Source organism: Carcharodon carcharias (assembly GCF_017639515.1).
Source record: "Carcharodon carcharias isolate sCarCar2 chromosome 36 unlocalized genomic scaffold, sCarCar2.pri SUPER_36_unloc_1, whole genome shotgun sequence".
Taxonomy (NCBI): Eukaryota; Metazoa; Chordata; class Chondrichthyes; order Lamniformes; family Lamnidae; genus Carcharodon; species Carcharodon carcharias.
Genome location: NW_024470726.1, coordinates 2,274,778 through 2,299,705, shown reverse-complemented (window position 1 = coordinate 2,299,705; position 24,928 = coordinate 2,274,778). Strand labels below are relative to the sequence as shown.

General features: G+C 56.8%; 1 protein-coding gene across 1 annotated transcript in view; it reads right to left on the bottom strand.

The window, feature by feature from the left end:
• The window catches only part of pi4kb (phosphatidylinositol 4-kinase, catalytic, beta), a 68,463-nt gene that overhangs the window by 27,470 nt on the left and 16,065 nt on the right, over nt 1–24,928 (bottom strand). Inside the window, exons 2-3 of the mRNA XM_041181561.1 lie at nt 23,722–24,687; nt 2,036–2,080 (exon numbers count right to left, since the gene is read on the bottom strand). Coding sequence (XP_041037495.1) covers nt 2,036–2,080; nt 23,722–24,660 — 984 coding nt within the window. The 5' untranslated portion in view covers nt 24,661–24,687. The remainder of the gene's footprint in view (nt 1–2,035; nt 2,081–23,721; nt 24,688–24,928) is intronic.

Below are 24,928 nucleotides of genomic sequence, written 5' to 3'. Positions count from 1 at the left end.
TGTTTTTTTTTGGCTGCAGGGGGAGAAAAGAGTTCCAGATTCCCATTTCCCTTTGGGCAAAGAAGTGCTTCCTGACATCACCACTGAATAGCAAGGCTCTCGTTTCCTGCCCCCTTGTTCCGGACTCTGCCTCCCCACACAACACCCCCACCCCCTCAACAGGGGTAAACAGTTTCTCTCTATCCGCCCTATCAACTCTTTTTAACACCGAGTACCGCAGTCAGATCACCGATACTGGAGGGAATAGAAACCACGTGCCTGCCTAATTTAACCCTCCGAGCTCTGTTGTCAACAGGAGTAGTGACTGCAGAAAAGCTTAGCAGATTAACAGAGGTAAGATTATATGGTTTGTAGCTTGCCTTGAAAGGGGGAGGGAAATATACTAACCTTGCATCTAGTCCCAAGGACCATCTTGACCAATTATGGCGTAACAGAGGGAAGGAGTGGGTCAAGAGGAGTGGGTCTCGATCACATGGACCGCACAAAAACTTCCTCTGCACTGCACTCGGTATCTGCAGTGTGGGGAGGTGTGGGAGGCAAATGGTGGTTTGGGGTGGGGGGAGGGTGGGGGGAGTGGGGGAACCAGAGATTTCCAAACCTGATTGGGCTTCCTACCCGCACATCGAGCCACTGCTCTCCCCCAATGTGGGCTAGGCACACGGGTGGGGCTGAACGGCCAGCCATCGAAACACGTCACCCCGGGTGGGAGGGAGAATGCCTCTCTCGATCCAAGTCCCCGCTTTGCAGGCTCTGACCCCAAGGTATCGGAGGGCCCACAGGGGCATGTACATGCAGATGCCATGCATTCGTCTAGTCCATTGGCAAACCACACGCGCTATTTTCTAATCACGGAGCAACTACAGCTCCGGTGGGTGGGGGGGGGGGGGGGGGGTAGAAAGGGTGAGCACCTTGGGAGGCAGCGATTGTACATTCCAGATCATGGCACTCGATTTCACCCAGCCCAGAGGAGGATCGAGCAGCTCAGAAGAAAAATTAAATTGAGGGGTAAACTGAATTAAAATTACACAGAATTATTATTCTAGGATAAAAAAAGAGAGAGAATTCCAAATCCTTGCAGAAACAGTATTTCCTCAGCTAGGGGAACTTATGACACGAGGTGGGGTTGGGTGGGGGGGGTGGGCTGCTTGGTCACATGTAAGCTCTTAGTATCACAGGTCAGGAGTTACTTTTTGGGTGAGATTTGCTTCCAGTCAAAGTGAGCAGTTACAGCAACACAAAGACATGGGCCATTCGCTCAGAGGCTGAAAGCAAAATCCCAAGGCAATAGAATCCAAGGTATCTTGCCTGAACAGTACCTGCTCTGGGAGTGTTTGATGGGGACAGTGTAGAGGGAGCTTTACTCTGTATCTAACCCCGTGCTGTACCCGCCCTGTGAGTGTTTGATGGGGACAGTGTAGAGGGAGCTTTACTCTGTATCTAACCCCGTGCTGTACCCGCCCTGTGAGTGTTTGATGGGGACAGTGTAGAGGGAGCTTTACTCTGTATCTAACCCCGTGCTGTACCTGTCCTGGGAGTGTTTGATGGGGGACAGTGTAGAGGGAGCTTTACTCTGTATCTAACCCCGTGCTGTACCCTCCCTGTGAGTGTTTGATGGGGACAGTGTAGAGGGAGATTTACTCTGTATCTAACCCCGTGCTGTACCTGTCCTGGGAGTGTTTGATGTGGACAGTGTAGAGGGAGCTTTACTCTGTATCTAACCCCGTGCTGTACTTGTCCTGTGAGTGTTTAATGGGGACAGTGTAGAGGGAGCATTACTCTGTATCTAACCCCGTGCTGTCCCTGTCCTGGGACTGGTTGATACTGACAGCAAGTAACAGATATGTCGCTATTCCTTCACACTTGGGAGCGGGGACAATGTGGCAGGGTCATGCTTGGTGTTTTGAAATGACATTCAGCCAATCCACATGTTTCACATCAGTCTCCAATTGGCAGTCACCGCACAGAGGAAATACTGTTTGGGAGGAGGAGGAGCCAGCCAGCTACCCAGCCACCACAACAAAAACTGGCCACTTACAGTGCTGTCAGCTCTATCAATACTCTCATTACTGGACGATAGCGCCTGGGAAACAGTGGGAAGGAAAGATTTAATTCATTTTTCTTTACTGAAAAAAAAATTACCTTAAACAAACATTGTGTGTTCTACTGGATGATCGGAGACAATATCAGCAAGATGAAAAACGGACTCATGACTTCAGCATTCTTAGGATTACTTCGAGCTAAATATTCGAATCTAGTTCCACTTGGCTTTACAACAATCTCTCTCGTGTTATAGTATATAAATGAAAACCCACACAACACAGCCCCATCAAACTATCTGATTCACCTCCTACCATCTAAATCTGCCATCGTAATCCTCTCTTCCCTTGCCCCTTAAACGCTTGTCTAGCTTTCCCTTAAACCAGCAGCTTCTGAACTGCGGGTCAGGACCCCAACCCGGGTCGCAGAAACAGCGAACAGGGTGATCAGCTCCTGCCCTCCTCCGAGACTGTGTGGCCCCCCCCGCCCCCCCCACCCCAGCGGCTGCAGCGAGGACTAGGCAGTGTCTGGCCCTGCCCTTGCCCTGCTCGTCCGCCTCTCTCTCTCCCTCTGGTGCTTCACCGAGTCTTGAAGCCTGTCCCCAACTGTGAACCCTGCCTCCACTGTGGCACTGTGGACTGTCTGAGCCCAACGCCGTCAACCCTGGCACTGCAGAACGACCTGGGCTCCAACGCCAGCCACCTCACGACCCTCAACCCGCACCTCCGCTGCTTCCTGGTCAATGCCCTTGATGAGTTGGACTGTTTCAGGTGAAGCAGTAGACTGGTGAGCGCATAAAATAACAACACTTTTACAAAGTACTTTTAATAAATAAAGGTTTTCAGAATTATATGATGCGCTATATCTTGATCTAGTATTGTGAACTTTAATAATTATATACGGAATGTTATTATGCTACTTTATTACTGTTTTGTTTTTGTTAGTATCTGTTGTCTCGAACATGTTAAAATAGGGTCTGTATTGGGAAGTGCTGCTTTAAATGCATCTTTGATGTACTTCCCTGGAGGTCAGTGGGTCGTAATACAATACAACCAGTGGGCTTGTGTCATAGTACAGTGCAACACACAGCAACAAACATCAACATCCTCTCTGTTAATGCAACGACAAGTTCCTGGATCAATGTGGCATCTGGTTATTTGACAGGGGTGGGGGGAGGGGAAGAGAAAGAGAGAGAGAGAGAGAAACACAAAGAGAGAGAGAGAGAGATAGACAGAGAGAGAGCGAGAGAGAGAGACAGAGAGAAAGACAGAGACAGAAAAACAGAGAGAGAGAGGCAGAGAGAGAGAGAGAGAGAGAGAGCGAGCGAGAGCCTGCACCCCCATCCTACCAACCAGCTGATCCCTTCCTCTCCAAAAGTGAATCGTTGGCCCTGTCACCTGGCCCAAGCAACATCCCTTTTCAAGGGCTCTGAAAGAGTCTCGCGCTTCCCATTGACTACGCGGAGCCATGAATTATTAAACTGTCGTTTAAACCCAGGATGGTGGGACCCAGGAGGAGGAAACGCGAATTTAAAAATTCAGCGAGGGGGGGGCTCGTTTGAAGCAGAAGCTCGCTCACAGAACGAGACGGCGCCTTGGACAACTGAGAAGTCAGGCCAACTCCCAGGAGCACCAGGTTGGGGTGCGCCCTCCTTGAAAACCGCCAAAGGACACACTAACTCGAATTTTATCATTGGATCTTGCTGTGCGCAAATGGATTGCTGCGGTTTGCCTCCAGGTGGCACTGCAGCCTTTCCCCCTAGCGGCGCTGCGCTTTGGGCGTGACACGGCGTGACAGGAATGCAAGTTCCTTGTGTCCCTTCACACAGAATTTTAACAGCACGGATCACGGGCCATTCGGCCCCTCTGCTCGTCGTGAGCCTCCTCCCAGCCCCTCTTCACCTCAACCCCAACGACATATCCTTCTGTTCCCTTCTCCCTCGCGTTTGCCCAGCTTCCCCACCCCACGTCAAAAACTGACCTCGTGATCTTTGAGAAGAAGTTTGCTTAAACCTGTCATGAATTCAGTCAGTTTAGGAGATTCAGCGGGATTCCTGGTCGCGGTGCCTAGACCATTAAAAGGACTTGGTAAGGTAGAGAAACTATGAGGGGGTGGGGTAAAGAGTCCAGAAAGGGATTGAGTGGTGACGGCTGGGCTGGGAGGAGGGACACAGATTTTTCAAGTTAGGGCCAGGCATTTCCAGGGGTGAGGTTAAGAAGCACTTCTTCACACAAAGAGGAGTGGAAATCTGGAACCCTAATCCCCCCAAAAATGGCTGGGGGCGTTGGGGGTCAGCTGGGGGGAGCCAAGACGGAGGTGGGTAGACCTTTGTTGGGGATGGGTATCAAGGGACATGGAGCAAAAGGTAGGCAACACGGATGTCGAGATTAGTGAGCCAAGTGAATGGTGGAACAGGCTGGTTGTTGCATTTGGAACAGGGTGAAAATCACCTGGCGTTCCCCCCGCCTCATCCCCATGCATCCTCCTGGTCATTATGCATCAATCCTGTTGGATTCCCCCCCTCAAACCCCAGGGCTTACCTCTGCCTGGGCTTGACGCAGTCCAAGATTCAGGACTGGCCCTTTCAAGGGCTGGGTCTCCCAGCTGCCATATTCATTTCAGTCTCTGTGCGAGACACAGAGCAGGAGGAGGCCCATTCAGCCTCTGGAGCCTGCACCTCCGTTCAGTAAGATCATGGCCGTTCCGCAGCCTAACTACAAATCAAATGGGCCTTTTTACCCCTTAACACCTTTCGATAACAAAACTCTATCAATCTCGGGTTTAAAATTAACAATCGGTTGCCGTTTGCAGGAGAGCGTTCCGAACTTGTGCGCTTCCCGAAATCCTGAAAGGTCCCGATCTAATAGGCTCTAATCCTGGACTTCCCAAACTCTCTCTCTCTCTCTACCCTATCTTTCCCCTTCGTATCCTGAAAACGTCAATCAATTCGTCCCCTGAACCTTCCAAATCGCAGGGAATGCAACCCTCGTTTGTGTAACCTCTCCGCGCAACCCTCGGATGCCAGGGATCGTTGTGGTGAACCGAGACTGCACTTCCCTCCAAGGGACGCTATTCCCCTTCCTGAGGTGTGGATCCCAGGACTACTCACGGCATCTCCAGGGCCTTACTCAGCTGGAGCGAGGCTTCTACCCGGCTACCCCTTACATCGCTTGTGTCACCTCGCCTCACCATTTCAAACCCAGACTCTGGTGATGTATTATAAATGGAGAATATTAAGAAAAGAAACGGTGATGAGCCTCCTGCAGGGTGAGCGGACATCATCGTCACTCCGGGCTACTCGGATGGAGGCATATTCAACCCCAGTAACCCGTTCTGTAAACGGATTGTGGCTCCAGATGAAATGACCTGGCCATTTTTAGCTCCAATCCCCCATAAGCTCATTTCGGTGAAGTTGCTTGCTCTTTTATCCGCTTATCACGATCTGATCTAACATCAGCACACTCTACACTCACTCCGGTCCTCGCCAAGTCCCCATGCTCACCCCAGAGGCGTGGAGAATTGACCTGCTCACGCACTCGTCTCTGAGTGGGTCCTGACCAAGGCAGCTCACAAAGCCACCATTGCAAACATTTCCAATTTGCCAAGTCGGTCAGGGAGAGTTTAGTTTTAAAAAAACCAATGGCTTGGCACATCTGCACCGTTTCTAATGGGAAATCATATGGGCCACCGCATCTCTGTAACCTCTTCCAGCCCCTACACCCCTCCCTATCTCTGTAACCTCCTCCAGCCCCTACACCCCTCCCTATCTCTGTAACCTCCTCCAGCCCCTACACCCCTCCCTATCTCTGTAACCTCCTCCAGCCCCTACACCCCTCCCTATCTCTGTAACCTCCTCCAGCCCCTACACCCCTCCCTATCTCTGTAACCTCCTCCAGCCCCTACACCCCTCCCTATCTCTGTAACCTCCTCCAGCCCCTACACCCCTCCCTATCTCTGTAACCTCCTCCAGCCCCTACACCCCTCCCTATCTCTGTAACATCCTCCAGCCCCTACACCCCTCCCTATCTCTGTAACCTCCTCCAGCCCCTACTCCCCTCCCTATCTCTGTAACCTCCTCCAGCCCCTACACCCCTCCCTATCTCTGTAACCTCCTCCAGCCCCTACACCCCTCCCTATCTCTGTAACCTCTTCCAGCCCCTACACCCCTCCCTATCTCTGTAACCTCTTCCAGCCCCTATACCCCTCCCTATCTCTGTAACCTCCTCCAGCCCCTACACCCCTCCCTATCTCTGTAACCTCCTCCAGCCCCTACACCCCTCCCTATCTCTGTAACCTCCTCCAGCCCCTACACCCCTCCCTATCTCTGTAACCTCTTCCAGCCCCTACACCCCTCCCTATCTCTGTAACCTCCTCCAGCCCCTATACCCCTCCCTATCTCTGTAACCTCCTCCAGCCCCTACACCCCTCTCTATCTCTGTAACCTCCTCCAGCCCCTACACCCCTCCCTATCTCTGTAACCTCCTCCAGCCCCTACACCCCTCCCTACCTCTGTAACCTCTTCCAGCCCCTACACCCCTCCCTATCTCTGTAACCTCCTCCAGCCCCTATACCCCTCCCTATCTCTGTAACCTCCTCCAGCCCCTACACTCCTCCCTATCTCTGTAACCTCCTCCAGCCCCTACACCCCTCCCTATCTCTGTAACCTCCTCCAGCCCCTACACCCCTCCCTATCTCTGTAACCTCCTCCAGCCCCGAAACCCCTCCCTATCTCTGTAACCGCCTCCAGCCCCTACACTCCTCCCTATCTCTGTAACCTCCTCCAGCCCCTACACCCCTTCCTCTCTCTGTAACCTCTTCCAGCCCCTACACCCCTCCCTATCTCAGTAATCTCCTCCAGCCCCTACACCCCTCCCTATCTCTGTAACCTCCTCCAGTCCCTACACCCCCTCCCTATCTCTGGAACCTCCTCCAGCCCCTACACCTCTCCCTATCTCTGGAACCTCCTCCAGCCCCTACACCCCTCCCTATCTCTGGAACCTTCTTCAGCCCCTCCACCCCTCCCCATCTCTGTAATGTCCTCCAGCCCCTACACCCCTCCTTATCTCTGTAACCTCCTCCAGCCCCTACACCCCTCCCCATCTCTGTAATGTCCTCCAGCCCCTACATCCCTCCCTATCTCTATAACCTCCTCCAGACCCTACACCCCTCCCTATCTCTGTAACCTCCTCCAGCCCCTACACCCCTCCCTATCTCTATAATGTCCTCCAGCCACTACACCCCTCCCTATCTCTAGAACCTCCTCCAGCCCCTACACCCATCCCTATCTCTGTAACCTCCTCCAGCCCCTACACCCCTCCCTATCTCTGTAACCTCCTCCAGCCCCTACACCCCTATCTCTGTAACCTCCTCCAGCTCCTACACGCCTCCCTATCTCTGTAATGTCCTCCAGCCACTACAGCCCTCCCTATCTCTGTAACCTCTTCCTGCCCCTACACCCCTCCTTATCTCTGTAACCTCCTCCAGCCCCTACACCCCTCCCTATTTCTGTAACCCCCTCCAGCCCCTACACCCCTCCCTATCTCTGTAACCTCCTCCAGCCCCTACACCCCTATCTCTGTAACCTCCTCCAGCTCCTACACGCCTCCCTATCTCTGTAATGTCCTCCAGCCACTACAGCCCTCCCTATCTCTGTAACCTCTTCCTGCCCCTACACCCCTCCTTATCTCTGTAACCTCCTCCAGCCCCTACACCCCTCCCTATCTCTGTAACCCCCTCCAGCCCCTACACTCCCTCCCTATTTCTGTAACCTCCTCCAGCCCCTACACCCCTCCCTATCTCTGTAACCTCCTCCAGCCCCTACACGCCTCCCTATCTCTGTAACCTCCTCCAACCCCCTACACCCCTATCTCTGTAACCTCCTCCAGCCCCTACACCCCTAGCTCTGTAACCTCCTCCAGCCCCTGTGCCCCTCCCTATCTCTGAAACCTCCAACCCCTACAATCCTCCAATTCCGGCCTCTTGGGCATCCCCCAATTTCCATCGCTCCATCGCTGGCGGCCGTGCCTTCAGTTGCCTGGGCCTTAACCTCTAGAACTTCCTCCCTAAACCACTCTCTCTCGCTTCTCCTTTAAACCGCTCTTAAAACCGACCTTTGTGTCAGCTGTGGCTCAGTTGATATCTCTCTCGCTTCAGAATCGCCATTATTCCAAGCCGACACTCCCGGTGCCAGTACCGAGGAAATGCTGCACTGCCTTTTGAATGAGACATTAAAGTGAGGGTAGACCATTTAGGACTGAGATGAGGAGAAATTTCTTCACCCAGAGAGTGGTGAGCCTGTGGAATTCGCTACCACAGAAAGTAGTTGAGGTCAAAACATTGTATGTTTTCAAGAAGGAGTTAGATATAGCTCTTGTGGCGAAAGGGGTCAAAGGATATGGGGAGAAAGCGGGAGCAGGTTATTGAGTTGGATGATCAGCCATGATCATAATGAATGGTGGAGCAGGCTCGAAGGGCCGAATGGCCTACTCCTGCCCCTAGTTTCTATGCGTGGGGTTGGGGAGAAAGAGAGGGGGAGGGGGAGAGGGAGAGAGAATAGCCGGGGAGACAGAAGGAGTTAGCACCTGGGAAGTACATGGGAGCACCATTGGAGAGAGCAAGCGTGAGAGAGGGGGAGCGAGAGAGGGAAAGAGCATAGAAAAAATAATAGAAAAAAGGAGGGAAGAGAGAAACTGACATTTCTCAACTTTCACAGCCTTGGGGAGTTTTAGGTGGGTAGGGGATTTGTGGAAGGGCAGGTTCCCGACGCTTCAGCTTTCCACATCTCTCAATGCTGGAGGAGAGGTTATCAGAATATTGATTGTATTGGAATGCATTGGTTCGTGCGGTGTTAAGGAGCCTTTTCCAGCCCAGCCACATGCTGCAACAAGTATCTTTTAAAGCAAAACACCAACAATGCTTCCAGCTCCATCTGTTCAGTTGGAACCTTCCCTTCCTTCACGAGGCCCATTAAATCCAGCTCTATGACTCTGGTCCTGGTGGGATTTGAACTCTCGATCTCTCACTATACCACACCCCGCATTCCAAACTGTGCCAAGAACCAGCTGCTTCTCCATCCCGGAGCAGGCCACACTGCCTGAGTTCATTAAACTACCAACAACTCATGCTTAACACCGCAAAGCAAGCCTCAACCTCCAGACCCGGCATAAAATCGGACCCAAGCCACCATAGGGATGGGCAACCAAAGGCTCGGTCAAAGAGGACGGTTTTAAGGAGTGTCTGAAAGGAGGGGTTTGGGAAGGGAATTCCAGAGCTCAGGGCCTGGAGGAGGTTACAGAGATAGGGAGGGGGTGTAGGGGCTGGAGGAGGTTACAGAGATAGGGAGGGGGTATAGGGGCAGGAGGAGGTTACAGAGATAGGGAGGGTGTAGGGGCAGGAGGAGGTTACAGAGATAGTGAACCTTATCTGAAGTGCCTCCAGTGCTAATGTATTCCTCTGTTAACAAGGAGGGCAAAACTGTACACAGCACTCTATATCCCAAATCCAAAAGACAGCACCAGCAGCCCCCTCGCGCTGACACTGGGGAGTGCCAGCCCAGGTCATGGGTTGAATTTGCTGGAGTTTGACTCCAACCCACAATCATGTGACTGACAGGATAACTCGACAGAACCCAGTGAGTAATGAGTGGATTTAATTCCAGTTAAAACGGGCAGTCACACCCCCTGGTTACTAATCATCAGGTTCGCAGCAGCACTTTCACGTGAGTAAAGGGAGAGGAATCATAATTCTGAATTATTCAGCCCGGGGGAGCTCATGCAACAAAGATCACGATGCAGTTTAAATGAACGCTCCGACACACAGGGAACACACAGGCACACCCCACACATACAGTTATTCAACCACTTTGAAGTAATAAAATGAGGTCATTCGATCAGGTGATGTGATTAAAGCCGGCATCAGAGCAGCACTCTCATTATCACTGCGCTTCTCAGAGGCTCAGAGTCCAGGTGAAATTGTCACAACAACCCCAGCTGGTTTTCACTTCCCCAACTCCAACCGCTGGCACCATTAACAGCCTGCAGAACACAGGCATGGGGGGCGGAGGAGGAGGGGGGAGGGGACACACGGAGGGGGGGGTAGGGACACGGGGGAGGAGGGGGGGGGACACGGAGGAGGGGGGGGGACACGGAGGAGGAGGGGGGGGACACGGAGGAGGAGGGGGTAGGGACACGGAGGAGGAGGGGGGGGGACACGGAGGAGGAGGGGGGGGGACACGGAGGAGGAGGGGGGGGACACGGAGGAGGAGGGGGGGGACACGGAGGAGGAGGGGGGGGGGACACGGAGGAGGAGGGGGGGGACACGGAGGAGGGGGGGACACGGAGGAGGGGGGGACACGGAGGAGGGGGGGGACACGGAGGAGGGGGGGACACGGAGGAGGGGGGGGACACGGAGGAGGGGGGGACACGGAGGAGGGGGGGACACGGAGGAGGGGGGGGGACGGAGGAGGGGGGGGGGACGGAGGAGGGGGGGGACGGAGGAGGGGGGGGGACGGAGGAGGGGGGGGACGGAGGAGGGGGGGGACGGAGGAGGGGGGGGACGGAGGAGGGGGGGGGACGGAGGAGGGGGGGGACGGAGGAGGGGGGGGACGGAGGAGGGGGGGGGACGGAGGAGGGGGGGGACGGAGGAGGGGGGGGACGGAGGAGGGGGGGGGACGGAGGAGGGGGGGGACGGAGGAGGGGGGGGACGGAGGAGGGGGGGGACGGAGGAGGGGGGGGACGGAGGAGGGGGGGGACGGAGGAGGGGGGGGACGGAGGAGGGGGGGGACGGAGGAGGGGGGGGACGGAGGAGGGGGGGGACGGAGGAGGGGGGGGACGGAGGAGGGGGGGGACGGAGGAGGGGGGGGACGGAGGAGGGGGGGGACGGAGGAGGGGGGGGACGGAGGAGGGGGGGGACGGAGGAGGGGGGGGACGGAGGAGGGGGGGGACGGAGGAGGGGGGGGACGCGGAGGAGGGGGGGGACGCGGAGGAGGGGGGAGACGCGGAGGAGGGGGGAGACACGGAGGAGGGGGGACACGGAGGAGGGGGGACACGGAGGAGGGGGGACACGGAGGAGGGGGGACACGGAGGAGGGGGGACACGGAGGAGGGGGGACACGGAGGAGGGGGGACACGGAGGAGGGGGACACGGAGGAGGGGGGACACGGAGGAGGGGGGACACGGAGGAGGGGGACACGGAGGAGGGGGACACGGAGGAGGGGGACACGGAGGAGGGGGACACGGAGGAGGGGGACACGGAGGAGGGGGACACGGAGGAGGGGGACACGGAGGAGGGGGACACGGAGGAGGGGGACACGGAGGAGGGGGACACGGAGGAGGGGGACACGGAGGAGGGGGACACGGAGGAGGGGGACACGGAGGAGGGGGACACGGAGGAGGGGGACACGGAGGAGGGGGACACGGAGGAGGGGACACGGAGGAGGGGGACACGGAGGAGGGGGACACGGAGGAGGGGGACACGGAGGAGGGGGACACGGAGGAGGGGGACACGGAGGAGGGGGACACGGAGGAGGGGGACACGGAGGAGGGGGACACGGAGGAGGGGGACACGGAGGAGGGGGACACGGAGGAGGGGGACACGGAGGAGGGGGACACGGAGGAGGGGGACACGGAGGAGGGGGACACGGAGGAGGGGGACACGGAGGAGGGGGACACGGAGGAGGGGGACACGGAGGAGGGGGACACGGAGGAGGGGGACACGGAGGAGGGGGACACGGAGGAGGGGGACACGGAGGAGGGGGACACGGAGGAGGGGGACACGGAGGAGGGGGACACGGAGGAGGGGGACACGGAGGAGGGGGACACGGAGGAGGGGGACACGGAGGAGGGGGACACGGAGGAGGGGGACACGGAGGAGGGGGACACGGAGGAGGGGGACACGGAGGAGGGGGACACGGAGGAGGGGGACACGGAGGAGGGGGACACGGAGGAGGGGGGACACGGAGGAGGGGGAACGGAGGAGGGGGACACGGAGGAGGGGGACACGGAGGAGGGGGACACGGAGGAGGGGGGACACGGAGGAGGGGGACACGGAGGAGGGGGGACGGAGGAGGGGGGGACGGAGGAGGGGGGGACGGAGGAGGGGGGGACGGAGGAGGGGGGGACGGAGGAGGGGGGGACGGAGGAGGGGGGGACGGAGGAGGGGGGGACGGAGGAGGGGGGGACGGAGGAGGGGGGGACGGAGGAGGGGGGGACGGAGGAGGGGGGGACGGAGGAGGGGGGGACGGAGGAGGGGGGGACGGAGGAGGGGGGGACGGAGGAGGGGGGGACGGAGGAGGGGGGGACGGAGGAGGGGGGGACGGAGGAGGGGGGGACGGAGGAGGGGGGGACGGAGGAGGGGGGGACGGAGGAGGGGGGGACGGAGGAGGGGGGGACGGAGGAGGGGGGGACGGAGGAGGGGGGGACGGAGGAGGGGGGGACGGAGGAGGGGGGACGGAGGAGGGGGGGACGGAGGAGGGGGGGACGGAGGAGGGGGGGACGGAGGAGGGGGGGACGGAGGAGGGGGGGACGGAGGAGGGGGGGACGGAGGAGGGGGGGACGGAGGAGGGGGGGACGGAGGAGGGGGGGACGGAGGAGGGGGGACGGAGGAGGGGGGACGGAGGAGGGGGGGACGGAGGAGGGGGGGACGGAGGAGGGGGGACGGAGGAGGGGGGGGACGGAGGAGGGGGGGACGGAGGAGGGGGGACGGAGGAGGGGGGGACGGAGGAGGGGGGGGACGGAGGAGGGGGGGACGGAGGAGGGGGGGACGGAGGAGGGGGGGACGGAGGAGGGGGGGACGGAGGAGGGGGGGACGGAGGAGGGGGGGACGGAGGAGGGGGGGACGGAGGAGGGGGGGACGGAGGAGGGGGGGACGGAGGAGGGGGGGACGGAGGAGGGGGGGACGGAGGAGGGGGGGACGGAGGAGGGGGGACGGAGGAGGGGGGGACGGAGGAGGGGGGACGGAGGAGGGGGGGACGGAGGAGGGGGGGACGGAGGAGGGGGGGACGGAGGAGGGGGGGACGGAGGAGGGGGGGACGGAGGAGGGGGGGGACGGAGGAGGGGGGGACGGAGGCGGGGGGGACGGAGGAGGGGGGGACGGAGGAGGGGGGGACGGAGGAGGGGGGGACGGAGGAGGGGGGGGGAGGGGACGGAGGAGGGGGGGGACGGAGGAGGGGGGGACGGAGGAAGGGGGGACGGAGGAGGGGGGACGGAGGAGGGGGGGACGGAGGAGGGGGGGGACGGAGGAGGGGGGACGGAGGAGGGGGGGGACGGAGGAGGGGGGGACGGAGGAGGGGGGGGACGGAGGAGGGGGGGACGGAGGAGGGGGGGGACGGAGGAGGGGGGGACGGAGGAGGGGGGGACGGAGGAGGGGGGGGACGGAGGAGGGGGGGACGGAGGAGGGGGGGACGGAGGAGGGGGGGGGACGGAGGAGGGGGGGGACGGAGGAGGGGGGGGACGGAGGAGGGGGGGGACGGAGGAGGGGGGGGACGGAGGAGGGGGGGACGGAGGAGGGGGGGACGGAGGAGGGGGGGACGGAGGAGGGGGGGACGGAGGAGGGGGGGACGGAGGAGGGGGGGACGGAGGAGGGGGGGACGGAGGAGGGGGGACGGAGGAGGGGGGACGGAGGAGGGGGGACGGAGGAGGGGGGACGGAGGAGGGGGGACGGAGGAGGGGGGACGGAGGAGGGGGGACGGAGGAGGGGGGACGGAGGAGGGGGGACGGAGGAGGGGGGACGGAGGAGGGGGGGACGGAGGAGGGGGGGACGGAGGAGGGGGGGATGGAGGAGGGGGGGATGGAGGAGGGGGGGATGGAGGGGGGGGGATGGAGGAGGAGGGGGGGATGGAGGAGGAGGAGTGTGCGCGAGGCGGGGACGTGATGTGTGCTGGGGATATGGGGAGTGACTGATCCCACAGACAACAGAGGGACCTCGAGTCAGCGCACAGACATGAACAAGGGCCAAGGAACCCATCACCCCAGTCCCGATTGTAACCCCCCCTCCACCCCCCTTGCAGCCCACAGGCACTGAGGCCAACTCTATGTTCCACAGCCCATGCGTGTCTCTGTTGAGATTGAAAGGACCTACAATAGATATAGTACCAAGAGCCTGGCAGCGGAGGCTGAGAAAGGTGCTATCACCTCGTGAATAAGTTAAGAGCTGGTGTTTGCATCATCTTTAATCTCAGGTCAGTGCTGTCATGGAGGAGTCCATCAATAATTGATCACCGTCAGCCCTCTGGCTGATCCGGCGTTCGAAGTAACAACAGTGGGGGGGGTGGCGGGGGGAAAGAATCACACTGAATATTGCCGAGGACAGACACAGTCGTGTTGTCGAAGCTTTTCACCTTGCATGCATCAGGACAAATGCAAAAAGGCCAAATTTCAAAGGCTCACCTCTGACACCACACAGGAAAAGGGTGCTGATCGGCTGGCCAGACGACTTGGATCGGCGTCGCCACCGAGAAGGCAGCGGGGAACGACAGGCTCCCCGGGCTCCGGGGTGATTCAGGAAGGGGGCGCAAGGCGCCAACATGTTCCTTTTGTTTGCAGAGGAAGGGTCCCTGCGCGTGAACGTGTCCGTCCGGTTCACTCCCGACGCGAGACTGCGATGGCTGCGGAGGAGCTGGGAGAGAGGGAGGCGGGTTCCTGTGGGTGAACCTTTCACACACGGGTTCAGGGCAGTCCGGGATGGGGAAACGGTCTCTCGCTGCAGAGTGTGGGGCCACAAGCAAGGAGGGAAGCAGCTAAACTGCAGGGTTGGTGGGGGGGGTGGTAGTGGTGGTAGGGAAGAGTCCAGAACCTTAATATGAGAGCTGGGCCATTCAGGGGTGATGTCAGGAAGCACTTCTTCACACATAGGGGAGTGTGAATCTGGAAGTCTCCCCCCTCCCCCCCAACCACCCCCAACAAAGAGGCTGCAGGGTGGGGGAGGGTGGTCAGCGGTATACTTCAAAACTGAGATGGATAGATTCTTATCGGATAGGGGATGAAGGTGATGGAACCAAGGCGGGTCGGTGGAGTTAAGGTACAGGTCAGCTGTGATCCAAGTGAAGGGCGGAACAAGCCTGAGGGGCTGAATGGCCTCCTTCTGTTCCCACAGCTCAAGAGAGAAAAAACAAAATCTATTGACAAAACGGAGTAGCACGTAAAACTCCCTTGTCACATGAAGCGTTCGACAAGGAGGCTTTAACCAGCAAAACATTGTCTTGCCATCGAGGGAGCAGGCATACAAGCGAGTGCGCTATTCAGCTGGTATCTTGTGTCACACTTGTTAACAGCTCAGAATCCTTTTGAGATTCTAATGAAAATCGAAAACAAGGAACGTAGAACGTGCATTTCACCACCTCAGGACGTCCCAAAGAGCTTCACAGCCAGCGAGGCGCTTTCAAAGCACGCTCACCATTGCGATGCAGGAAACACGGCAGCCAATTTGCGCACAGCAAGCTCCCACAAAGAGCGATGTGATGACGACCCAGCTCGTGTGAGAGCGTGTGTGTGTGTGTGTGTGTGTGTGTGTGTGTGTGTGTGTGTGTGTGTGTGTGTGTGTGTGTGTGTGTGTGTGTGTGTGTGTGTGTGTGTGTGTGTGTGTGTGTGTAGCGACGTCGGGATGAGGGATAAATATTGGGGTCCGGGACACTGGGGAGCACTCCCTTCCGTTCTGCTCCCCTTCCAACAGCAGCCGTGTGATCACTTACATCCACCCAGTTTGGGGGGGTGGGGTGGGGGGGGGGGGGGGGGGGGGGGAAGAGCAGATGGAGGACCCGGGTTCAACGTCCCATCTTTAAAAACGGCACCACCGCACTCCCTCAGCACTGGCACTGGGGGTGCCAGCCCAGGTAGGACACTCAAGTCTCTGGCACAGCATGACACACCGACTCGACGGCAAGAGAGAGAGAGAGAGAGAGAGAGAGAGAGAGAGAGAGACCCGCTGGGGCACAGCTGGCACGGGGTTTGCAGGCAGCGACAGAGGGGGCTTTGGTAGAGTGCCCCATGTGACCGAGGGCGAGGACAGTCGGTGAATGCGACGGCAAGACTCGGGCCACCTTTGGCTACCCCCACGCAGCCAGTGGAGTCCGTGACACAGAGCCAAGCGTCAAAAAGGAATCCATTCCTGGGCAATAACATCCCTGGGAAACAACGGCAAGGCCTTTGTCTCTTTTTGGTTAAATTGTACAATTTCCAAGATCCAAACTGGACGACTCAACCCATGAGACTCAATAGCCACCCCCTGAAAACATATACGCGTTCCAGGGGTGCAGAAGCAGGTGGGGCAGTGAAAGAAGAGGAGCTGCAAGCTAGGCACGGAGAAGGAAGTCATTTTCTAGTTGTTTCAAAATTGCCGGGGCAGCTTAACTGCCACCCCAGAGTGAGTTTTCAATTCAGCAAGAGTGAGAGAGAATCCACAGGACTTGCAGAAACAAGGTCAGTAAACATCACAGCAATTCAGCATCCAGCAAGGCCCCAGCTGTCGGGGAGTCGTCTACCCAACGGTTCACGCCTCCTCGCTCAATTTGGCTAGACCATAGAAAAGTTACAGCACAGGAGGTGGTCATTCAGCCCATCCTGTCCATGCCAGCCCCAGGACACCCAGGTGCCCTTTCTAATCCCACCTTCCTGCACCCAGCCCATAGCCCTGCAGCTTACAGCACTTAAGGTGCAGATCCAGGTACTTTTCAAGAGTTTAAAGTTTCTGCCTCTACCACCAACTTGGGCAGCGAATTCCAGACACCCACTACCCTCTGCGTAAAAAAGTTATTCCTCATGTCCCCCTACACCTTCTGCCACTTATCTTGAATCTATGTCCCCTGGTTCTAGAATTGTCCACCAAGGGAAACAATTTTATCCTGTCCACTCTATCTGTCCCCCTCATCATTTTGTACACCTCAATCAAGTCACCTCTCAGCCTTCTTTGTTCTAAGGAAAATAACCCCAACCTAGCCAATCTCTCCTCGTAGCTACACTTCTCTAACCCTGGCAACATTCTTGTAAACTTCCTCTGCACTCTCTTCAGAGCTTACATCCTTCCTGTAATGTGGTGACCAGAACTGCACATAAAACTCCAGTGGTGGCCTCACCAGTGTTTTATACAATTCCAACATTATATCCTTACTTTTATATTCTATACCTCTGCCAATGAAGGAGAGCATTCTAGATGCCTTCTTTCCAACCTTGTCTACCTCAACTGCTGCCTTCAGAGACCTGTGTACTCGTACGTCAAGATCTCTCACTTCATCTACCCCTCTTAGTATATTCCCATTTATTGTGTAATCCCTGTAACTGTTTGACCTCCCTAAATGTATGACCTCACACTTCTCTATGTTAAAATCCATCTGCTACTTTATCGCCCACTCCACCAACCCATCGATATCATTTTGGAGATTATGGCTATCCTCTACACTATCCACTACACAGCCAATCTTTGTGTCATCTGCAAATTTCCCAATCGTGCCCCCCACATTCACATTCAAATCGTTAATATATAACACAAACAGCAAGGGTCCCCACACCGAGCCCTGTGGAACACCACTTGAGACAACTTCCCATTCACAAGGGCATAAGACCATAAGACATAGGAGCAGAAAATAGGCCATTCGGCCCATCGAGTCTGCTCCGCCATTCAATCATGGCTGATAAGTTTCTCAGCCCCATTCTCCCGCCTTCTCCCCGTAACCTTTGATCCCCTTACCAATCAAGAACATATCTATCTCAGTCTTAAATACACTCAATGACCTGGCCTCCACAGCCTTCTGTGGCAATGAATTCCATAGATTCACCACTCTCTAGCTAAAGAAGTTTCTCCTCATCTCTGTTCTAAAAGGTCTTCCCTTTACTCTGAGGCTGTGCCCTCGGGTCCTAGTCTCTTCTACTAATGGAAACATCTTCCCCACGTCCACTCGATCCAGGCCTGTCAGTATTCTGTAAGTTTCAATCAGATCCCCCCTCATCCTTCTAAACTCCATCGAGTATAGACCCAGAGTCCTCAAACGTTCCTCATATGTTAAGCCTTCCATTCCTGGGATCGTTCTCATGAACCTCCTCTGGACCCTCTCCAGGGCCAGCACATCATTTCTGAGATACGGGGCCCAAAATTGCTCACAATCCATTGACCATTACCCTTTGTTTCCTGTTACAAAGCCAACCTTTTATCCAGTTTGCCACATTACCCTGAATCCCATGGGCTTTTACTTTCCTGACCAATCTGCCATGTGGGACCTTGTCAAATGCCTTGCTAAAATCCATGTACACAACATCCTCTGCACTACCTTCACCAACCCTTCTTGTCACTTCCTCAAAGAATTCAATCAAATTTGTGAGGCAAGACCTTCCTTTAACAAATCCATGCTGACAATCCCTGACTAGTCCATGCTTTCCACATGACAGTTAATCCTATCTCTCAGGATTGATTCTACTAATTTGCTCACCACCGATGTAAGACTAACTGGCCTATAATTGTTTGGCATTTCCTTTGATCCCTTCTTAAACAATGGAACTATGTTTGCATTTCTCCAGTCCTCCGGTGCCTCCCCTGTATCTAGTGAAGATTGGAAAATCATCCTCAGAGCATCTGCTATCTCCTCCCTGACTTCCTGCAGCAGCCTCAGAAACAATCCATCTGGCCCTGGTAACTTATCAACTTTCAAGGATTTCAACACTTCGAGTACTTCCTCTCTCTTTATGACGATCCCATCCAATATCTCACAGTGTTCCTCCTGGACTACTATATCTACAACCTCCCTTTCCTTTGTAAACACGGAGACAAAATATTCATTCAAAACCCTTCCCACAGTCTCTGCATCTACACACAAGTTTCCATCTTCATCTCTGATAGGTCCCACTTTTTCCTTAACTAACCTTTTAGCATTAATGTATTGATCAAACATCTCTGGGTTATCTTTAACTTTACTTGCTAATCTTTTTTCATGTCCTCTCTTTAATTTCCTTATTTCCTCTCTAACTTTGTCCCTGCACTTCCTATATTCGTCCAGGCTATCAGCAGTGCTTAGTTCTTTGTGCCAATCGTACGCTTTCTTTTTCTGTTTGATCTTCCCCTGTATTCCTCTAGACAACCAGGGGGGTCTAGATTTGGCAGTACCACTATTATTTTTGCAGGGGACATGTCTACTTTGTACAATTAGGATTTCGCTTTTTAGTACTTCCCATTGGTTTTCCACTGTTTATCCTCCAGCAGTGCTGTCCAGTCCACCTCAGCCAAGTCCCTTCTCATTTCTGCAAAATTTGCCTTCCCCCAGTTCAAGACTTTTACTCTGGCCTTATCTCTGTCCTTTTCCATGGTAATGCTAAATCTAACTGAATTGTGATCACTGTCCACAATATGGTCGCCAACTGTCACTTAACCCACTTGCCCTTCTTCGTTCCCCAAGACTAGGTCTAGAATTGCATCTCCTCTCGTTGGGTTTGTCACTAATTGGTTGAAAAATTTTTCCTGGACACACTGCATGAATTTTTCTCCCTCAGTGCCCCTTATATTGTTTGAATCCCAGTTGATATTAGGATAGTTGAAGACAATCCATCACTATCCTGGGGGTTTCCATTGACCAGAAACCGAACTGGACCAGCCATATAAATACTGTGGCTACAAGAGCAGGTCAGAGGCTGGGGGTTCTGCAGTGAGTAACTCACCTCCTGACTCCCCAAAGCCTGTCCACCATCTACAAGGCACAAGTCAGGAGTGTGATGGAATACTCCCCACTTGCCTGGATGAGTGCAGCTCCCACAATACTCAAGAAGCTCAACACCATCCAGGACAAGGCAGCACCGCTTGATTGGCACCCCATCCACAAACATTCACTCCCTCCACCACCGACACACAGTAGCAGCAGTGTGTGTACCATCTACAAGATGCACTGCAGAAATTCACCAAGGCTCCTTAGACAGCACCTTCCAAACCCACAACCGCTACCATTTAGAAGGACAAGGGCAGCAGACACATGGGAACACCACCAACTGCAAGTTCCCTCCAAGCCACACACCATCCTGACTTGGAAATATATCAGCCATTACTTCACTGTCGCTGGGTCAAAATCCTGGAACTCCCTCCCTAACAGCACTGTGGGTGTACCTATACCACAGGGAGTGCAGCAGTTCATGAAGGCAGCTCACCCCCTCCTTCTCAAGAGGCAATTAGGGATGGGTAATAAATGTTAGCCCAGCCAGTGAAGCCCACATCCAGTGAATGAATAAAAAAAACACTCAAGAAGCTCAACCCTATCCAGGACATCGCAGCCCACTTGACTGGCACACCTTCCAGAAACACTCACTCCCTTCCCTTGATCGGCACCACATTCACTCCCTCCACACTGAGACACAGTGGCAACAGTGCTTTTCATCTACAAGATGCACTGCAGAAACTTCCTCCGTACTGCCCCTCCGACAGTGCGGCACTCCCTCAGTACTGCCCCTCCACCAGCGCGGCGCTCCCTCAGTACTGGCCCTCTGACAGTGCGGCGCTCCCTCAGTACTGACCTTCCGACAGCGCGGCGCTCCCTCAGTACTGACCCTCTGACAGTGCGGCGCTCCCTCAGTACTGACCCTCTGACAGTGCGGCGCTCCCTCAGTACTGACCCCCCGACAGTGCGGCGCTCCCTCAGTACTGACCCTCCGACAGTGCGGCGCTCCCTCAGTACTGACCACCCAACAGTGCGGCACTCCCTCAGTACTGACCCCCCGACAGTGCGGCGTTCCCTCAGTACTGACCCCCCGACAGTGCGGCGCTCCCTCAGTACTGACCCCCCGACAGTGCGGCGCTCCCTCAGTGCTGACCCCCCGACAGTGCAGCGCTCCCTCAGTACTGACCCCCCGACAGCGCGGCGCTCCCTCAGTACTGACCCCCCGACAGCGCGGCGCTCCCTCAGTCCTGACCCCCCGACAGTGCGGCGCTCCCTCAGTCCTGACCCCCCGACAGTGCGGCGCTCCCTCAGTACTGACCCCCCGACAGTGCGGCGCTCCCTCAGTACTGACCCCCCGACAGCGCGGCGCTCCCTCAGTCCTGACCCCCCGACAGTGCGGCGCTCCCTCAGTACTGGTGCTGGGACTGTCGGCCTGGATAATGTGCTCAAGTCTCCAGAGTTGGGATTTGATCAAACGAACACATGACCCAGCAGACCACTTTGAATGCTCCCTCAAATATCTACCCTATCCTCCCACTCCGAAATCCCTCCCCAGCTTAAGAAGTGCACTCAATGCCAGACAATCCTTGGCTTTGCACAGGCTGCCAAGTCTTTTTTTCCTCTCTGCTGCACAATGCTGTGTAATCTTGAAAACATGCATGTAAGGAACACTGATGAAACCAGCACAGCCCTGGGAGTTGCTTGGCGACCAGATACCAGAAGCACGACTCACCCTGGAAGAATTCTGGGGAGTTCCCCTGGCGTTGGTTTGGCTGGGAGAAACAGTTCGGTAGGAGATCACAGCAGCCGGTCTTCCTGCTTGCCAGAGCAGTGAAATGCTGCACTCATTGGCAGTGAGCGTGGAGTAGCTGACTCCCCACTTACTTTGTGGGTACCCCCAGCCCCCATCTTACCCAGAGTTAAAACCAATTCAAGTGGAACCTGATCACTTGTGCTTTGATTTTGAAATTCTCATTGTGCTTTTCAAGCCCCTTCTCACCCTGCTCACTATCTCTGTACCCTCCTCCAGCCCCTACACCCCTCCCTATCTCTGTAACCTCCTCCATCCCCTACACCCCTCCCTATCTCTGTAACCTCCTCCAGCCCCTACACCCCTCCCTATCTCTGTAACCTCCTCCAGCCCCTACACCCCTCCCTATCTCTGTAACCTCCTCCAGCCCCTACACCCCTCCCTATCTCTGTAATCTCCTCCAGCCCCTACACCCCTCCCTATCTCTGTAACCTCCTCCAGCCCCTACACCCCTCCCTATCTCTGTAACCTCCTCCAGCCCCTACACCCCTCCCTATCTCTGTAACCTCCTCCAGCCCCTACACCCCTCCCTATCTCTGTAACCTCCTCCAGCCCCTACACCCCTCCCTATCTCTGTAACCTCCTCCAGCCCCTACACCCCTCCCTATCCCTGTAATCTCCTCCAGTCCTGACACCCCTCCCTATCTCTGTAACCTCCTCCAGTCCCTACACCCCTCCCTATCTCTGTAACCTCCTCCAGCCCCTACAACCCTCTTGAGATCTCTGCGCTCCTCCAATTCCGGCCTCTTGCCCAACCCCCGATTCCCATCGCTCCACCATTGGCGGCCGTGCCTTCAGCTGCCTGGGGGGGCCCTGAGCTCTGGAATTCTCTCCCTAAACCTCTCCGGCTTTAAGACGCTCCTTAAAGTTTAGTTCATCCACCAAGCTTTTAGCTACCTGTCCCCTCCTTTGGCTCAGTGTCAATGTTTCTCGCTTAATGCTCCTGTGAGTTACCTTGGGACTGTGTAAAAAGCATGTTACTGCTGCATGGACAAACCTGCTGATATTTATAACCGCTCTGTGAAAGACCAGAGAGATTATAACCATACACTCGCACCCATAAGTTGTCCGACTAGGGAAACTAGTAAACAGCTTTCAGTTTATTCTCAGTCTCGCCTCGAGATAAACACACACGCAGACAGTACTGACTGTCCTGCAGGTATCCACGCAGTTAGCTTCAGAGTTCCCCCACGCTACTCCCCACCTCATTTCCCCCCCATCCTGTGTGGACCAGTGACCCAAACTGGGCATTTCCAAACCAGCCCGGCCCGGTTTCCCGCCTGGCTACGTGATTGTAACCAGCTGACACAGGGAGATGCTCCTGGAAGCCGGGAGTTAATTACTGGAACGTCGACACAACATCTTTAGGGTGTGGTCCTTGAACACCGTATGGTGCAGGTGACCAACTGCTTCTTTCTATTCTGAGGCTAGTGCATACTGCAGCTGGGCTGCGCCAGTGTGGGTGGGAATGGCTGCATCGGCTGGCCGACCACAGCCAATTGCCTTGCCCGAGATTGTACAGCAGCAGCTCACCAACTTTCTTTCAACTGGACCAGCCATATAAATACTGTGGCTACAAGAGCAGGTCAGAGGCTGGGAATCCTGCGGAGAGTAACTCACCTCCTGATTCCCCAAAGCCTGTCCACCATCTACAAAGCACAAGTCAGGAGTGTGATGGAATACTCCCCACTTGCCTGGGTGAGTGCAGCTCCCACAACACTCAAGAAGCTCGACACCATCCAGGACAAAGCAGCCCCGCTTGATCGGCACCCCATCCACAAACATTCACTCCCTCCACCACCGACGCACGGTAGCAGCAGTGTGTGTACCATCTACAAGATGCACTGCAGCAACTCACCAAGGCTCCTTAGACAGCACCTTCCAAACCCGCAACCTCTACCATCTAGAAGGACAAGGGCAGCAGACACATGGGGAACACCCACCACCTGGAAGTTCCCCTCCGAGCCACTCACCACCCTGACTTGGAAATATATCGGCCGTTCCTTCACTGTCACTGGATCAAACTCCCTCCCTAACAGCACGGTGGGTGTACCTACACCACAGGGACTGCGGCGGCTCACCCACCACCGTCTCAAGGGGGCAATTAGGGATGGGCTATAAATGCTGGACTAGGCAGTGACCGTACACATCAATCGGAGGCGGACGACAAATGCCAGGGTTGGCGGGGGGAGGGGAGGGGAGGAGAATGACCGCGAGGGTTGACCACGCCTGCGCGCCGGGAGGAAGGGGCCGCTCACCTCGTCCTGCTGGCTCTCCACCTTGGGGTTGCTCGCCGTCCGCTTCAGGTTGCTGCCCAGGCTGATGCTGGCCGCGGCGTCGGACTTGGAGCGCTGGTGCGTCCGCTTGGAGGGCGAGAGGCCAGTGTCGCCGGCCGAGCTGACCGGCGGCAGCTCCTTGCGCCGGCTCGGGGCTGGCTTCAGCTCGTCGGAGAGGATGAGCTTGCGCAGCTTGGTGCCCCGGGAGTGGCGCTGGGCGGAGATGTGCATGTCCGAGGAGTAGGCACCCAGCAGCCAGGCGCACTGCAGTGAGAAGTTGATGCTCTGTCGGCACCGGTGCACCACGTAGGGCTTGATGGCGTCGCCCACGTCCTCGTCCATGTGGATGTACATGTTGAGGAGCTGGGGCAGGTAGAAGTCCACCTCCTCGTGCCGGAAACTGAAGAGCCGGTTGCCGATGTAGGCCTGCACGCCGGGCTCCTTGGAGTTGTAGAGGTACGAGATGGCCATGGAGATGTCGAACAGCTTGGACTCGAACAGCCTGAGCAGCCACGACTGCTTGGCCGAGTTGTACCTCTGCCGCCTCCTGGCGTTCTTCACTGTGTTGCCGGCGGCTGCCGTCCGCTCGTCCTCCTCCCGGATCCGACCCGACAGGCCCCCCGGCTCACAGCCGCCCGCCACGCCGTTGGCCAGAGCGGGCGGCGGCGGTGGAGTAGTCACCCTGGCCGTGGCGGTGCTGGCGTCCCCCCCCTCCTCGTCCTCCTCCTCCTCCTCCTCCGGCGTCTCCGTCGAGGCCACCCGCAGCAGCTTGACCTTCTCCAGCACCTCCTCGCACGCCCGCTTGGCCACCTCAGGGTCGATCAGCGCCTCGCCCACGCCTTCCCGGATGACGCCGAGGGCGGTGCCCTCCGCGCACGGGCACCGGTCGGCCGGCTCAGCTTCCGTCTCCGCGTCCCCCATCGCTGACGGCTCCTCAGGCCTGCAACACTGAGAGATCACAAGAAGCAGTGGTTAGTCTTACAACAGACCGGCATTTCTCTAGCGCCTTTCACACCCTCCGGACATCTCAGAGCGGTTGACAGCCACTCAAATGCTTTTCGAACTGGGTGCTCACCGTTGTGATGCAGCCAGCTAGCGCACAGCAAGATCCCACAAACAGCAAATGTGATAATGACCCAGATCAACAGCTTTTCTCCATGCCTTTGGTTGAGACGCTAACATTAGCCCC